This window comes from Triticum aestivum, chromosome 6B, assembly GCF_018294505.1.
Source record: "Triticum aestivum cultivar Chinese Spring chromosome 6B, IWGSC CS RefSeq v2.1, whole genome shotgun sequence".
NCBI classification, from domain to species: Eukaryota; Viridiplantae; Streptophyta; class Magnoliopsida; order Poales; family Poaceae; genus Triticum; species Triticum aestivum.
This window is the reverse complement of record NC_057810.1, coordinates 23355219-23373450: the sequence shown is the minus strand read 5'-3', so window position 1 is coordinate 23373450 and position 18232 is coordinate 23355219. Positions and strand designations below refer to the sequence as shown.

The window sequence follows — 18232 nt, the reverse complement described above, 5'->3', positions numbered from 1 at the left end:
GCGTTCAACCTGTTGGGTGCATGCAGGCAATGGAGTATGACCGTCATTATGCCACCTTGTTTCTCGGACAGCAGCTTTTGCTGGCTCTGCATGGGCGATGGACATGAGGCTTTGCGGGATGCTCTTGCGTGAAGAGAAATGAGGCCTGGCTGGCCAAAGGCCTGCTACCGGCAGGGAGAAGGCGCTCATGTTATTGAAGGTGTGAACGAAGATATCTATCTGGTTGTCTAGTTTGTTATTGATGACTGTCGCCACATGCCGTTCATCCTTTTTAATCTTATACTGTATCATCATCAGGACTATGGGGCTGCATGCGATGCTTTTCTGGATGTAGCCAAGCTGGACCCAGGGAGTCCTGAGATTGAGGACCTGTTCGGAGCCACTCCGCTCCACAACTCCGCTCCGGGAGCGGGCGGAGCAGCGCCGAACGGTACAACTCCGCGGAGTCGAAAGAGCGGAGCGGAGCGGTTCGCAGTTGAATTTCACGGAGTCGCTGAAACCGAGCTCCCCACCACGACTCCCTCACTTTCCCCCTCCCCAACTTACCGGTTCGATCCAATCTGAGCGAATCCCAGGGTCCTCCCCCGACCATGGAACCCTAGCGTTGCGCCGCCGCCGCCGCAGTTCCCCGGCCACCACTGCAACCTCGCCATCTCCTCGCCCCCCTCGTCATCCCCGGCCAAATTCTCACCCCTGCAACCTCGCCATCTCCTCGCCCCCCTCCTCATCCAAGGCAGCTTTCTGTTCGGCGATAACTTTGGGGGCATACGGGTTGTGTGGACCTCTGGCGGCTGAGATCACCAGGGCCTTGTCCTCGTCCCCGGCAGCTCGGATTCGTCGTTTGCAAGGTCGGCACCCACGTCTACGTCACATACAGCAAGGTGAGATCCATATCCCCTCTTCACCCTTGTTCCTCTACTGTTCTTGATTCATATTCCTGAATAGTTCCACGTGTTCTTGATTCCTGGTTCTTGATTCCTGTAAGTAGTAGTACTACATGTCTATAATTCCTGCAAGGATTATCTCAGGAAATTGAGAGCAAGGGGATGAATTAGGGGAGTTGGTAGAGAAAGGGGATGAGCGACAGAGAGCATAGAGACAGATAGAGTTTCCTTTTCTAGATAACAAATACACACTGCATGATTATCATGGATGTTGTAAACATATATGTATTGCCTCTGTTTCTTTTATTTGCCTTGACATGGAGGGCGTGAACTAGCTAGCTTGTTAATTGATATTGCTGATTAGTTCTAGGCGTTCTTGATTCCTGATTCTTGATTCCAGTTAGTATTAGTTCTACATGTCAATAATCCCAGCAAGGATTAGTAGTCAAAGTAGTGTGAGACCCTGATTTGGGTCTCACGGATTAATCATAGAAATAGTAGAGAATGAAGAACGGAGAGAACGAGACAAAAAGTGAGATTCAGACGTTTTCCTGCATATCACAATCGCCTCTTCAGTACATAACACACCCTGTAAATAAAACACACGCACATCACTCCCACACACAGTGTACACCTGGTCGTTGATGCTGTGAAAGTAGATACAGAAAGGACTAGTGGATGCCGTAAAGTAGATACAGAAAGTATATACTAGTGATTTACAAATGTAAGAAAAAGTAATCCAGCAAGGACTAGTGAGATCCACGTGACGTCTTGTTGATTAAATTCCCTTTCAACCCATGGATGTTGTAGGAAAGTAGTGCAGAAATACATCTTGAATTGTCTCCTGGCCGTTGGAATGTAATTAGACCATGACCAAATATTGCCTTTGTTTCTTTTATTTGCCCTGATTGACATGGATGGAGTGAAGTAGCTAGTGAACCCCTTCTCTGCCTATAACCTGTAACTATTATTATTCTTTGGACTGAAATATGTTAGTGAACCCCTTCTCTGCCTATAACCATGGTCTTTGCTGGTATGTAACTAGGAGCATGATTGATGATTGTTCATCTATATGCGTTAGATTGTAATGCTTGCAATTAATGTATAATTTTCTTGAAGAATGTCTGCCGATTGGAGTGACGATAACACTACGATCTTGACCGAGCTCTTTGTCCAACAAGTGCGTGCTGGCAATAGGCCAGACAAGCACTTGCTCAAAATGCTTATGAGGAAGTTGCGAAGGATTTTAAAGTCAGAACAGGCCTGGAGTACACCAGGCTCCAACTAAAGAACAAGTGGGATAAGTTGAAGACTGATTACAGCAATTTCAGAAAACTCAAATTGAAGGAGACTGGTGGTGGGTGGGACTATGAGAGAAACACCATCAAACAAGATGATGAATGGTGGAAGAAAGCAAAGATAGTGAGTCATGACTTTTCCTATTTGTTCTTATCATATAAGCAATTGTTCCGTGAGTAGTGATGCTAATTAAGCTTTGTTTTGTTGTATTTTAGGACATCCCTGGCTGTGGCAAGTTCCGAAAGCGCGGACTTCGAAATGAGAATAACTTATCTATCATGTTTGCTGACATCACAAGTGATGGTACAGATCACTGGAATCCTGCTTCAGGCACCATTCCCCAATCTAGCAGTGCAACTTCAGTTTTCAATGTGGACGACATACAAGATGTTGATCTGGAGGAGACCCAAACAGGTGAGTCACATGCCGATGGAAAAGGGAAGAGACTTGGCAGGTATGTGGATGGCAATAACAAGAAGCCAAAGACATCTCTTGTTATACAAGAACAGATAACCAGGGTTGGAGATATAGCAGAGAGGACCCAATCCAGCTTTGAGTCATACATGAAGAAAGAAGAGAGTTCATCGATTACTTCTGTGATGGATCTGGTTGTTGAGTGTGGTGCAATAGTAGGCAGTGATGAATATTTCATTGCTAGTGAACTATTTGTGAAGCGAGAGCAGAGAGAGATGTTCCTGCATATGACTGAAAGTGCTGCTCGTTTAGATTGGTTGCGTAGGAAATACAACAGCAAGTATGGGCATTAGATGCTACTGCTGTTGTTTTTGCCTATTGGGATGTAATACTAATTTAAAGTTTGAACTTAGTTATGTACTCTGGTTTACTTGTAAGACTATTTGGGTTGTAACATTATTATGTTAGTCCCATTCTTCCCTTTTTCAGTTGTTTGTCTTCATTTACCTTGTTTCAGCCGTGTGTCTTCAATCTTGGTAATATTTCTTGTAATCTTACTTATATTGCTGCTATGACTCATCTTGCTGATGGTTACATGATAAATGTTGTTACATATGACTTGTCTTTAATGTTACATATGATTCTTACTTATCTTTCTGCTATGACTAATCTGGTTGATAATTAAGTACTAATTGTTGTTACTTGTGTATGTGCAGATGTCATCGGATAGTGACAATGATAGTGATAGTTATGAAGAAAGGAAGAAGAGGGTATGCCACCATGTCCAATCAATGTCCAACATCTATGCCGGTGCATCAACACTTGCAGGGAAGTACTGTGACAACTATTTGATCAAGGCAGACCCAAGGAATTCTATTCTCAGTGGGTTCGGATGGCTGCAGGAGACAGTCTCAACACCTGGAGAAACATATACCATGTTGAGGATGAACGCACGCCTCTTCTTTCAATTGCATGACTTGTTGGTCAGAAAGTATGGCTTCAAATCAACCTGTTTCGTAAGCAGTTATGAAGCGCTTGCAATGTTCTTGTGGACATTAGGGGGTTGCGAGTCTAATAGGAGAACACAAAATCGTTTCAAGCACTCAGGAGATACAGTCCACCGGAAGTTTCATGAGGTTTTACTCTGTGTGGTTAAGATGGCAGCAGATTACCTGAAACCTAAGGACCCAAACTTTAGTAGTGTGCACCCAAGGATTCAAAAGGATAGAAGGGCTTATCCACATCTTAAGGACTGCATCGGCGCACTAGATGGTACTCACGTCAGAGCTACCATTCCTGCTGGCGACCAAGTTAGATACATTGGAAGGTCAGGATCAACAACACAGAATGTTCTGGCAATATGTGATTTTGACATGCATTTCATGTACACTTCAGTTGGTCAACCCGGCTCTATGCATGATACCAGTGTCTTGTATCATGCAATTGAAGCTGACAAAGATACCTTCCCTCATCCTCCAAAGGGTTAGTAGTTCCTATAATAATTTCTTTTATTTAAATTCTGTAAACAAATCATAGGCCTTACATGCAATCTGCTTGTTGTTTGTAGGTAAGTACTATCTTGTGGACGCGGGCTATCCTAATAGACCTGGATATCTCGCACCTTACAAGGGAGAAAGGTACCACGTGCCTGATTTTCAACGAGGTGTGGCGCCAAGAACACCTAAGGAGAAATTTAACAAGATACACTCATCCAAGCGTAATGTGATCGAGAGAGCATTTGGTGTGTGGAAAATGAAGTGGCAGATTCTACTAAAGATGCCCAATTATTCAGTTGAAACTCAAAAGATGATAGTGGCTGCCACTATGACCCTTCACAACTACGTTCGATATCTTGATAAGGGTGATCTTCACTTTCTTCGAGTCGACAGAGATCCCAACTATGTCCCAACTATCCCTTCAAGGTATCAACGGTATGCCATCCCTCCGAATGCATCAGATGTGTCAACCTCGGAGGCTAGTGATAAAGACATGGACCTGTTCCGTAATAGACTAGCAACTAATATTGCTCTTGGTTGGTGACTTCCACTTCTGCTATAAATGTGAGTATACTAGTTTCTACCACATTCATGTGTTTTTATTTGCTACAGTTATTTAGTTTTTACCTTGCTTGATAAATTCATGCTTTCTCATAGATGACTGGTCGTGAAGTTAAACAAGTGAATGTTGTCTCCAAACATGTCGAAACTGTTCACTGCCTTTGTTAGTAGCTGAAATATTAGTCACAATATTACTTGTCATTTATTTCCTTGTAGCAAGATGCATAAGTCTAGAATCCAGAAGATGTTCTTAGCTAGTTCAATGACAACATGATTTTGCTTCTTTCACAATTGATGTGTATTTGTACGTATTAACAAATTTCGTAATTTTGTAGGTGAAACCATCCGAAGCAGAGTATATATGTTTTTGGTTCTATTCAAGCAATCACCAGCATTGCATAAAGGTTTTCATGTGTTGAATGCAGGACCTCCACTGGACTAGAGTGATGTCTACAAAGTACATGTGTTTATGCTGCCTTTGTTTGTGTTTATCTTAGGAAAAAAATCCTATTTGTTTATGTTGCTAAAATCATGTAATTTCAGCAAACTCATGCTGAAGCGTTCTTGTGCGGTAAAGTGAATTTTTGCACAAAGAAATTATGTGTGAAATTTCAGCATTATTTTCAGTAAACTCAGCATATTTGTCTGCACTGTGTTTTAACATTGGCACAACAAGTGATCCCCGTATTGACCAGTATCAAACCAGCTTGATGTGTTGTGGGGAGCCTGTAATCCAGAGTGCAGAGTGGAGTTAGTTGCCGAACAAGTTGTCTGCTCCTCATTTGACCTGGGGAGCTAGCAAACTAGGAGCTGGGAGTGGAGCTAAGGATCTGACGGAGTGGAGTGAATACGAACAGGCCCTGAGTCTGCGTTGCGGTATGGTATGATTACAACTTACGAAGATGGAGATTCTGATCGTGAATGTTGCAGGGAAGCCATCCATAATCTTAGAAGCAATAATCTTATACTGTATCATCATGAAGGAACCCACCCATAACTTGTCATATCTGAATGTACAGCCGATTCTGATCGTGATCTGCATACATACTTGATGGAGATTTATACATTGCATACATACATACATTTGTTGGACAACGCAGTCGAGCATTAAAATTCTAAGCCTGATTTTGCCAAAACTGTAATGTTTCTGATATATAATAGGTGTTGGGAATGTCGCAGGGGGAGCTATGAATTCACTGAGGACATCTTGTGGCGCAACATAGGCCGTTTGAACAACACTGCACGGGGCATGCGGTTTCTTTTGCTTCTTGTGGAGAGTGGAGCTATGCAACATCCCAGAATCGGCCTTGTTGTTTTACCAGTTAACTCGGTGAACCCCGATGAGCAAAGAAGCAGCATTAGGGATCGATGGAGCGAAAAGTGCCAATAGAGGACGGGCTACAGTGAGGACTTTAAAAAAAAACGTAGTTCTGCATCTAAGAAAAACAGTTTTTTTGTACATACACAAATACATATATAACTAGTTTAGGGAGGTTTTCGTAACAATATAGTACATGGCATAGAAAAAAAACAAATATGTACATGAAAATGGGCCATTTTTTTTGGCCTGGGATTTTTTTTTTTTGTGCAGCTTGTGAATCATAATATTTTTTAAGGGAATTTTATACGGGCGAATAGCTCCCATGCGACGTCCTTGGTGTGAACTGTCTCTCATGCGACGTAGTTGGTTGTAATGGCTCTCATGCGACGCCTCCCAACGCATAAATAGCTCAAGCAAGATAGCCCATTTACGCGTTAGTTAGGCTGAGATTTAGTTAGGACACTGGGGGTTATGTACTCTGACTGGTGGGTCCACCTAGGGCCACGTAGTCAAGAGTAAACCGTCCACGACTCGACCGGTGACTGTGTGACCGTGCTCGACTCGCCCGTGCTGGACTGGGCGAGCGGCGCCGCCGTAAGCATCTTCTCCGGCAGCGGTTTCTTCTCCGCAGTGGTGGAGTGCATTTCTCGGCAGCAGCAGAGCTATTGCGAGGTGAGCCTGAAACCCTAGTCCCACGCCCCGGAATTTTGGGGGATCTGTGTTCTCATGCTGCCCCTGTTTCTTGGCGATTTAGAATCTCGATTGGATCCGGGGGCTGTTTCGCCCGGGCCTTCTGCGCAGCCCGGTGGTGGAGCGCCTTTCTCGGCAGCGCCTGTTGCGAGTGAGTATTTTCTAAACACTAGTCCCATTCCATTGAATTTTGGATAAATTTGTGGCCTCATGCTGCCGGGCTGCCCCCGCCCGTTTCTTGGCGTTTTAGAATCTCGATTGGATAGGAGATGGGGCTGGATGAGATGGAGCGAGGAGACAGTGCTTCAAATCAGTAATGCCACCCTCTTTTCGGGCTTTTCTCTTTTAGCTGTTATCGAACTCGATTTGGTAGTGCTTGCCATTGACAAAACGCGTTGTCAAAACAGGGGAGGTTCAGGTTCTGCCACCACATTCACAATTATAGTGGAATTTTTTCCTTGTAAAGCCAAGCTCAATGATGGCAGTGTCCAAGACATTGATAGAGATACCACCGTGAGGTTGGATGTCGAATTTGCAGATGTTGATCCCCAGGAATTGGAGAGCATGAAGGAGAAGGCCGTGGGCAATTTGGTGGAGAGAATTGGGGAGAGTATTATTTGGGGTCCAGAACAAGAGGTATCTCTGCAACGTTTCGATAACTATAATGGTGAATATGTGAGAATTGAAGATGGAGAATCCATGGTTGCTGAAATTGATCAGCAAGAAGGGTGGGCAAGCAAACAAGTAACATTTTATGCAGAGCTAATTGATCTGCAAACTCATTCCAGAGTTGGTTATGTGCCATCAAAGCTGGCTGCACAGGTGGAAGATGATGAGTGGGTTTCACAAAAGAAGATGTTGGCATTGTTGACTGAACCGACTGTAGTAGTTGAAGATACAGGGATTGATGCAGATGGATAGGAGGGAACCTATGGTGCTAGGAAGATTGTTGTTGACTGGAATGTAGTAGAGTTGAATGAAAAAACAGATTTGGTCATTACACCAATATCTGACATTGATATGGCCGAAATGTTTGGCATTCAAGTCGATGACAAAGATAAGGAGAAGAGTGATAGTTCTTTGCCTGCTGATGGTAACACAGGCCCTAGAAATGCAAATGAGGATGAAGAAGAGCTGATGAGAGAGGTTGCAGATGATGTGGATGATGCAGATGATAATGAGCCGGTTTGTTTGTATGACAAAGAGAACCCAGTTATTGAGGTGGGAAAGTTGTGGCCAAGCATGAAGGAGTTTAGGATGTCTTTCAGGACCTATGCAGTGAAAAAAGAGTTTGATGCCAAGACTATGTGGACTGATCGAAAGAAATTTTATGCTCGGTGCAAAGGTTATGATGGTGGTGGCAATCCTTACAAATGGTACTTGTCTGCCAGACTACAACCTGATGGAAGTACAGTAAGGGTAAATCAAATACCACACCAGCATACATGTATGACCACTTCACAAAGAGTTTCAAAGATGACATCACAGCTTTGGGTTATAGAGAAGATTACTCCTATTTTAGCCAAGACTCCAAACACTACTGCAAAGAGGCTTAAAGTTGACTTGGAGAAGCTGTACCCCATCCAGCTGCAATATACCACAGTGTGGAAAGCAAAACAAAGGGCCATGAAATCATTGTATGGTGACTGGGCAAATACATTTAGGATGTTGTATAGTTTTAAAGCAGATGTGGAGAAGAGGTCACCTGGGAGTGTGGTGGAGATAGATACAGAGGTAACAGAGGATGGCAGGGTTTTATTCAGCAAGTTTTTTATGTGTTTGAAGCCTTGCATAGATGGATTCAAAGCAGGTTGTCGCCCATATTTGAGCATAGACTCATCTTTTTTGACTGGAAAGTGGAATGGTCAGTTGGCTGCATGCAATGCTCTAGATGGACACAACTGGATGTTCCCAATTGCAATAGGAATGTTTCAATCAGAGACAGAGGCATCATGGATATGGTTCATGATGCAACTGAAAAGATGCATAGGGCCAGTTTCTCCATTGGCCATCCACACAGATGCATGTAAAGGGTTGGAAAATGAAGTAAAAAATGTTTTCCCCCATGCTGAGCAGAGGGAGTGCTTTGGACATATGTGGATGAATCTGATAAAAAAATTCAGAGGAGATGAATTTGGGCGCATGTGGCCAGCAGCAAGATCATACACCAAACAGACACATTCCTATCACCTTGGTAAGATAATGGCATCATGTAGTGATAATGAATTTGCTTCATGGTTGAACACCCACCATTCTCTGTTGTGGTATAGATCAGGTTTTAATACTGCCATAAAATGTGATCATATCAATAACAACTTGGCAGAAAGTTTTAACAACAAAGTGAAGGATTTGAAAGACTTGCCTGTGCATGACATGGTGGACCAAATAAGGATCATGATCATGCGTTTGTGGGAGTTAAGAGGAAAAATTGCTAATATTTTGGAAGGGGACAAGCTTCCAGCAGTGGTACAACAGGTGGTCAACAGGAGTAGAAATCTTTCACATCTATCTGTTGAGAAATCTTCCTTGTGGGGTGCTGAAGTTAGAGATACAAAGAGTGGCAAGAGGCATGTGGTAAATACTGAGTTGCATGAGTGCACTTGCTAAGAGTGGCAACACACTGGAAAACCATGTGAGCATTCCATACTTTTTTTGGCATCTAAACCCAGGTTAAATATGCACCCATATTTGCATGAGTATTATTCAGTACAAAAATTCAAAGCTGCATATGCAAGTCCAATTCCTGCACTGACTGACCAATCTCAGTGGCCTGAGGTGGAAATAGAATTTATCTTGTGTCCCCCTGTCACTAGAAGAAAGGCTGGGAGGCCAAAACAGAGCAGATTCAAAGCTTGGTTTGAGAAAGGTGGTTGTAGTAAGAAGGGGAAAAGGAAAAGGAAAATAATGATAAGCCCAAAAGGGCTCAAAAAGGTAAAAAAAAATAGGTGCAAGTTGTGTGAGGTACTTGGGCACAGAATTGGTTCATCCAAATGCATCTACACTCCTCAGAGGCCAAAGTATGTTTATGTTACTGTTTTTGCAAGTTTTTGATTTTGCTACTTGTTCTAGTATCTAATCAAGTCAAATGCTTTATTTTTTAGGAGGAAGCGTGTAGAAAAAGCCCCACCTCTTGTTGTTGAACAATGTTGGCCAGTGAAAAAAGCAAGACTCAATGGCTTTAGAAGGAAGAGCACTAAGCAGATAATGTTTGGTGACAAAGATATGGAGCAAACTGAAACTGTTACTGCTGAACATGAGCTAAGTGTTTCTGTTTTGGATGATGTGATGCATATTGAATCTGTTTTGCAGGCGCTAGGGCAATCTGAAACTGTTGGAGATGAAGCAACAGTTGTGCTGCCATGCGAATCTGCTTTGACAGCTGTGTTGCCATGTTTGGAGGTTGTGCTGCCAAGTGTTGAGTTGCAAACTGAAGTAGTTGAACAATGTGTGCCATCTACTCAATCTGCAGAAGTGCAAACTGAAGAAGTGGGACATGGTCAGGTGCAAAAGTTGAGGGGGCCTAGTGTAGTTGGCAAGAAAACCAAGGGGCCAAAAAGCAAGAGCATCAGCATCAACAAACTATGCGCCGTGGAACCAAACGGTGGAAAAAAGGAGAAGAAATCGGGTGGCAGAAAGAAGCAAAAGAAATAGAGTCGAAATCATTCAAATTTGATGTGAAAACTTAAGTTTGTTGTCATTTGCTGTGAAAACTTATGTTCTTTCATGTGAAAGCTTATGTGCTATGATGTTGATTTGACTTGAAATAAAATTCAAATTTGAACCGAGATTCAAATGTGAACCTATCTCCAATATATTTGGGGCTCATTTGTTTGTTCTGTGATCTTGCATTGTTTTATGTACTACTATGCACTTTAGTTCATAAATCCAACCCTTTTTGTGAAGTACAACTCATAGTCACTGAAAATGTTGTCCAAACAGGCTCCAAAGTAAGGGAAAACGGCCCCATTTCTAAGCAAGTTTTTTTCGACCTTCTCAAAATCACCCAATATTATACCTATATAGGATCAATACGAAGTCTCACCTTTTTTTGAATAAGTATTCATATTATTTAATTTATTTTTGAAAAAACACCCTTTAATACAAAGTCAGCAATAAAACAAGTTTAAAATTTTAAAAATGAAAAAATAACTTCAGATCCTCCTTAGTCACTCCAAAATGAAGCTAAGGTGAGATTTTTGATCTTTTTGCATTTACAAAACCTCAAACCCTCTTCTCACTCCTTTGTACTCTATGCAACCTCAGTCGAGATAGTCCAATTTGTGAAGGTTTTTTCATGCAAATATCATTAGATCAAGTTTATCATTTTATATCGTAACTATGTAACATAAAAATACTACATGCGCAGGTTTTTCATTTTTTAGATTTTTTTTTGAATTAGTTATACACATTTGAATGTTCGGTCAAACCTTTCAAAACCCCGTTGACTGCCTCCAAAACCCATGTAACCCTAGCGCCAAACGTCCACCGTCGATCTAACCCTAACGCCAAACTGCGGCCGCCGGATAGGCCTTCTAGAAGGATTCCGGAGGGGCGATCCGTGGGAGCCCTGATTCTCCAATCTGATTGGCCACCATTTTTTCTCTCTAACGAACAGATAACGTTGAGCGGGGGAGCATCTCAGTGACCGTTGGGCTGAGCGGATCGGGCCCGGCAGATCCTGGCGTGCATGCGCACTGCCGTCGAGAGGGGGTGATGGGCTGCATGCGAGAGGGTCAATGACATGTGGGCCGTCCCTGTCCCATGCATGCCATGCAACGTCGCAGCCTAGCTATTCTGTCCCATGCACGCATCGACGCATTAAAGCACGGCAGGGGCGCGGGCTTGCATGCACGCATCGACGCAGTAAAGCACGGCAGGGGCGCAGCGTATAGGTACGTCGCATCCTAGCTATTTTAACAAATGCATGTTTGAACCTGAGACACGGGACGGACGTGTCGGTGGTGCAGCTCCTTTTTCAGTGTCACGCGCGGATGAACGGGCATGTTTCCCACGCGGCGTCACCGCCGATGCAAGTGCATGAAACGATGCATCTCGCCTGTGCCGCCGGTGCCTCTTTGGATGCTCTGCCCGCCGTTTTTGAATTAATGCCCGCAATTACTCTATGCCAGTACGAACGGAGAAGAGAAAACGATCGAGAAGGCACCGTGTACACATTGACCACGGCTGCAACGCGGCTATAAAAGGGCACCATTTCCTCATCCCTCTCACACTCATCTCCCCCATCTCTCAAGCCTCCTCTGCTTCGTCTTTTCGAGCCAAATCCACCACTCGAGCCACCATGCAGTTCAACGGCCCTACCTACTGTCGCCCTCGCACCGTGTCGGAGAGGGAGTACCCGGCCGGAGTCATCGTCGAGAATAGCTTGAGGGTGTGGGCCATCTCAAGGTGGAGGGGCCCTAGAGAGTTGGCTCGCTTCTTCCTCCAAGCCGGCTACCTCCACCTCCCTCCAGGCACTCCGCCCATGTTCCACCTCCACGAGCAGTACGATGGCAACGCCAACGGCCTCGTCATCGGCCTCCACGTCACCTTCACCAACCCCCACGACGCTCACCACCTCCTCGGCCAGGTGTTCTGGTGTGGATGCGAGTTTATCGCGTTCACGACCTACAACATCTTCACCAAGGAGTTGTTCGAGTGCGAGTCTTTCTATCTATCTAGCTTGTGTTTGTGTTGGTTCGGGCATGTGTGCCCGTGTCTTCTATCTATCTAGATTTATGTTTTATGAACTATATGTTGTAAGGGGATGCCCCTCTATATGTTCTATCTATCTATGCTACTAGGGTACCCGATGCCCCTCTATCGTGCTATCTATTAATGTTTTTTCGGGCTAGTGCTATCTTTTTTTTTTGGTTTGTGCTATGGGGTTTTCAAAGTTTCTCCATTGCATTTTATTTATGTGTCCATGTGAACTAAAAAATGCACTAAAACATGATCCAATCATATAAGTTGTTGTTAGCATGTGTCTAGTTAATTATCTTCCTTTTATGTTTTATGCACTATATGTTGTAAGGGGATGCCCCTCTATGTTGTAAGGAGATGCTACTAGGGGCACACTATATGTCTTCTTTTTTTGAAAGTGGCACAACCTTTTTCGGTTGAAACACACGAGTAAAAACTCTGAAAACACCATAGCACAAATCAAAAAAAAATAAAAATGGTGCTTGGTTGAAATAAACTAGAATCAAACAATTGCAACTTTTTTGGTTCACAAAGACTGCAAGTTAGACTGCTAACTAGAACCAACGTTTTGTTTTAGCCGAAACAACACGAGACCCTACAATCGGACACGATAGCTTATGCATAAAAATAGCTCCAATAATTATCAGATGAGTTATCTAAAAAAAGGTGAAGGCAGGAAACTTAACATTTGTGAAATAACCTAAAGGCGAAAAGATATATCGATGTCAATGACCGTTTGCACTTTTTTTTGCACTAGCTACACTTCTTTTATCAATGGGCCTGGATATGTTCTATTTGGCCCTGCCTAACTTCTATATGGGCCTGGCCTTTTCGGGCAACTGTGGACGAACATTTTTTTTCCTTTCTCCCTCTACCACTGAAATTGAAACTGAAACTGATGACGAACTGAAGAACTGAAAAACGAAACAGAGTGGAGAAGACATGCCGAATTCGTACAGCGCAACACTTTTATTCAAATGTACATATCATTACGATTACAAATGATGCCCAATCTATTCACTTACGACTAATTATCATCACATAAACAAATGTGAGAGCAATTACACAAACATAAAAAAGTCCGGCCCTCAAATTGCCCTGCTTCTGCAATTCGATGAGTTTCTTCATCTGCTTGTTCAGCTTCTTCAGCTCTGCCGTCACTCTTGCATCCCCCACAGTATCACCCATGGAAGGGCGGGCGCCCCCAATGGAATTGCCAGATCCAGATGCGCCCGATCCAAACTTGCCCAACTTCTCCGCCTCCAACGGTAAATCGAGCTCCCCTGATGCACCCTCCAGTTGAATCCGCTCTATGTACTCATCTAGCCACTCAAAATGGGTGCATTGCTTCAATTTCTGAAATAGGAAAGATGAACCCTAAATCCCAAATCCGATGGGGAAAAATGGGCAAATTTGAAATTGGGAGACAAAAACCAAAATTGGCATATTGAGAAGTAAAATCTCACCTTTCCCTGCTCTGGTTTGCTCTCGCATTTCACGAATTCCCGCCCAAGGTTGCCATTCTTGTCGGTCGTTGTGACTAGCCGCTTCAGGGGTGCGATACGTGGGCATGCAGGGCACCTTGTCATGGGCACTGCGCCATAGCGCGGCCATGAGCGGCGGGAGGCTGAAGCGGAGCTCGACATTGCCAGGTTGCGGCCCGGAACGGCGTTGCTGCCCGTCGTCGCCGGAGAAGAAGAACAACAACGGTCGGGGAGGGGCGCCCGTCGGGGAGGGGGGGGGGAGGATGGGCTCGGGTGCTGCATGGCTCGGTGTCCTCTTGTACCTATGCTGACCTGGATAAGTTAGTGGATCCCAGGCTGTGGGTCCCGCTCACCTGACCAATGCTGAGTTGGATAAGTTAGTGGGTCCCATGCTGTGGGTCCCGCTCACCTGATTCGAGTTTTAAACATGTGTCTTTGGATTAGGCAGCAGTGTCGCATGGGAGCTATTTTTTCCAATGCAGATGTCGCATGCGAACTATTACAACCAACTACGTCGCATCAGAGACAGTTCACACCAACAACGTCGCATGGGAGCTATTCGCCCATTTTATACATCCATTGTGAACATGTATGGGTTTTCACAGAAGGATTCCGTTGCCATGACCCTGGCAGCCGCTGGGATTGCCCGGGTATTATACTGCTTGTATCAACTAAACTTCGTCGAGAGGCTAGGTTAGAAGGTCGCGGTGATTCTTCTAGTGGCCAAGAAGAACTTCAAAGGTGAAGATAGAGGTTCCTTCAAAGGTGAAGATCTTCCTTTGGCGACTAGTTGGGAATCCAAACCAATCTATCTGGACGCCTCTGCTCGTGTGTTCCTAGGCATTACCGATCGAACCAGCTGTCCTTGAAAGCACTGGCTTGCCTTAAAGCTTTGGCATGCACTAGCTTCAGATCCGGGACTAAACCAGGCGGTAATTGCCTCAGACTGCAAGGAAGTGGTAATAAACATCAAGGATGGCAATGGTTGAAAACTTGGCCATATCATTCGCGAAATTCAGACGACTATTGCTTCTGAGATTCACTGTCGAAAAAGGGTTCCCCCACGATTTATATTATAAAGCAACCATCACCACATACATCCGAGCGAGCCGAACAAACACACGACACCACAAACACACCCAAGGCTAGATACAAAGGTGTCGGGCAACCAAGCAAACTAAATATGAGCTACGAAGAACCACTTGGAGCCACCGAGCAGGGGTGAGATGGACAATGACGAAGTAAAGGCTCCAAGACGGTGCCTCCCAGAAGGGTACGATCACGGATAGCCGCCACCGTCCCATCCGCAGATCGAGTTTTCACCCGGAGCGACGCAAGGGCGGCAGGAGCACCGCGACGGAGCCTTCAAGAAAAATACGACGTCCACGGACGCCGCCACCAACGGCCAGATATGAACTGTGCAAGGGATGAACCCCGACACTCATACCCCTCCAACACACCCCTACTCCGCCAACCACCTGCAGCCACGTCCCCCTCAAAACCATGGCTGCCCGCCCGCACCTAAGAGGCAGGTTCCGCCCCCGAACGCCTCGCCTCCCGCCACCAGGGCCGCCGCCCAACATCCAGAGACCCCCAAGACCATCCAAAGAGATCAACTTTGCACCGAAGGAACACCACCGACCGACAACCACAGCATACATCCTGCCTTGAACATCGTCGGAGCTGCGACAACCAACACACGGCCGGGGAATGGGGGAGGCGGGGGAGCGGACGCATCCGGACCGGCACACCCCTGTGCCAGTGACGGGGGCCCGAGCACGTCGGCGCCACCCATCCCTCCAGCCAGCCTCCCTACCGGTCACACCCCTGTGCCGCGCCACCTCAGCGCCTGACGCAGAACTGCGCAAGGCCACCGACGCAAAACCCCACCACTGGCAAGGGGGACCCAAGGATTGTCGCTGAACGGCAAGAATACTCAGAGCCCATTTGCCCTGCTGTCATCGTCCAGCCGACATGATGCCTGGATCCCAACCGACACACCCATCTGCCACGGCCGCTGCGCCTCCACCACCACCACCGAGGCCACGGCAGGGGCGGACACCCATAGTCCGCGCCGCCCGTGGCCCTCGCCAGTGTATACATGGTCCTGATATCAATTTATATGGGACGTGCTATGCGTTGTCGGCGGATCATTTTAAAATCTGCCAGGCTGCAAGCCGTCAGATCCTAAGTAATCTTGTGTCTGAGCGTTGTCCTCACTTCTGCAACACGCAGTCTTGTTGTATAATTTTTTTTTTGTAGCAGAGGTCTTGTTGCATTTTTTTTGCAATAGAGAACTTGTTGCAGATTTTTTTACCTTTACTTTTTTCAACATAGGTGATGTTACGGAAAATATTACAACAAAGATGTAGTGGCCAGCGAGATAAGGGAGAATAGTGCGGTGCGTAGGGCTGGACGTCCGAGCGAGCTTTTAGGCTCGGCTCGAAGCTCGCTCCAGCTCGGCCCGTTACAGCTCGGCCCGATAGGATAATTAAACGAGCCGAGCTATGAAAAATAGGCCCGACTCCCGACCGAGCCGAGCCGAGTTCCGCCCGGTCCAGCTCGGTGACTCGTTGAGGCCCAGCCCAATCCCCCGTCGGCCTCGCATCGCGTTAGGTCACAGCAGAGAGAGCACGCACGCAAGCAGTTTCCTCGCCCTTATCCCTTTCTCTGCCCGGCGCCGCCACCCCTCTGCCCGGCGGCATCGACGGCGACGGGCGACGCCGCCTTCCCTCACCACAACGGACGCAGGCGGACGGGTCTCCCCTGGTTTCTCGCTGAACGACACAGGCAGGTAAGCGATCTCCTCTCTCCTTCCCATCCCTAGCCCTAGCTCCCTGCACTGGCGCACACACACGCACGAATTTTATGGATGGATGGATGCTTGTGGCTATCGGCTGGAGAGCGCAGCTAGCTAGGAAACGCGATGGATGGATGCTGAATTTGATTGATGGATGGATGCTTGTGTTCGTTGGCTGGAGAGTGCCGCTAGCTAGGACGGATGCTGCACCAATTTGATTGATGGATCGATGAATTTATTTCTGCTGGATTATGTAGACTGATTATTATCTATGTAAATTTTTGTTGATGATTGACCATTTGTTCTTTGCTGATGTGTGAAGAGCCCCACTGTCGCAAGAATGGACAAGGAAAAGGGGAAGGAGAGGAGGAGGAGAAGGAGAAAGAGAGGAATTTGGTTTCCATTATGAAGGCTAAGCCGCCTGCCCCTGGAAGCAGAAGGGGAAGGGCAAGGGCTGTGTCGCTGCCAAGGAAGCGGGCCAAGGATTACGGCAATGTCCCGCTCGCCGAGTTGTTATTATGGGTAAAAAAAAGCTCCACCGCCTTGACGTCTTGCTGACCCCGCCGACGCCAGCGGGCGTGCCACGATCGCCCCTGCCAACGGCTTCGCAAACGACTCCGAGAGGGAGACTGCATCTTCACCGGTATGGTTGTGCCAAATATGCGTGTCCAACCTCATGTGTTTGCTGTTTTTGCTATCCAAAGGTCAAATATATGTGTGTCCAAGCTCATGTATGTATTGTTTTTGGTATCCAAAAGTCAAATATAAGATTGAACAGGCTCATGCATATGCTGTTTTTGGTATCCAAGAGTCAAATATATGTTTGTACAAGCTCATGGATGTGCTCTTCTTGCTATCAAAAAGTCAAATATATGCGTGTCCAAGCTCATGTGTGTGCTGTTTTTCTGTGCTAGGCAATGGAGCATGATAAGCAAGCAGAGAAGGATTATGAAGAGGAGGAAGAGAATGAGGAGGAAGAGGATGAGTAAGATACTTTGTTTGAGGAGAAAGATTCTCATTTTGATGTCAAAGCACTAAGTGTTATGCTATGCAAAATTGCATTGTTTGGATGTCAACGTTCAATATTTTTTGCCGTATAAAGTTCAAAGGAGGAGCTGTCCAAAATTCAAAAGCAATGATGCCCAATTCTTTCTTAGTCATATTTGTTCAATTTCTACACTTTCTATAGAAGAAAGCTTATTTTTCATCACTATGATCATTTTTTAAACCATAGACTGCTAGATGTTGCATTTTTAGCAATAGAAAGTGCTTCTTTTACAAATTATGGGTTTAATTGCTGTAGAAGATCAAAAATGGTATGTAAAAACAGGTTCTGCTACCTCCCAAATGTTATGGCGCTAGCTGGCTCACGAGCCGGCTCGGTCTGAGCCGAGCCATTGCAAAAACGAGCCGAGCCACCTAAAGTGGGCTCGTTGGCTGAGCGAGCCGAGCCGAGCCGAGCCGCTCCAGAGCGAGCCAAAGCCAGGCTCGGATCAAGCTCGGCTCGGCTCGGCTCGTGTCCAGCCCTAGCGGTGCGCGGGCGACACTTGGCTTGGGACACGCATCACGCATTGGAGGCAGCG

General features: G+C 45.8%; 1 protein-coding gene, 1 long non-coding RNA gene and 1 pseudogene across 2 annotated transcripts; all 3 read left to right on the top strand.

The window, feature by feature from the left end:
* LOC123138658 (serine/threonine-protein phosphatase 6 regulatory ankyrin repeat subunit A-like) overlaps positions 1–3085 on the top strand; it is a 43315-nt pseudogene extending 40230 nt beyond the window's left edge.
* A 498-nt stretch (positions 3086–3583) lies between these two features.
* Positions 3584–5225, top strand: LOC123135470 (uncharacterized). The gene is made up of 3 exons (XM_044554549.1): positions 3584–4079; positions 4165–4657; positions 4990–5225. The coding sequence occupies exons 1-2, from the start codon at positions 3638–3640 to the stop codon at positions 4635–4637; spliced, it is 915 nt and encodes a 304-aa protein (XP_044410484.1). The 5' UTR covers positions 3584–3637; the 3' UTR covers positions 4638–4657; positions 4990–5225.
* Positions 5226–16392: 11167 nt separating this feature from the next.
* On the top strand, positions 16393–17785 carry LOC123133213 (uncharacterized). Its single transcript, XR_006465193.1, has 3 exons — positions 16393–16643; positions 16972–17292; positions 17564–17785. It is a non-coding gene; the product is annotated as an uncharacterized lncRNA (long non-coding RNA).
* The last annotated feature ends 447 nt before the right edge of the window (positions 17786–18232 follow it).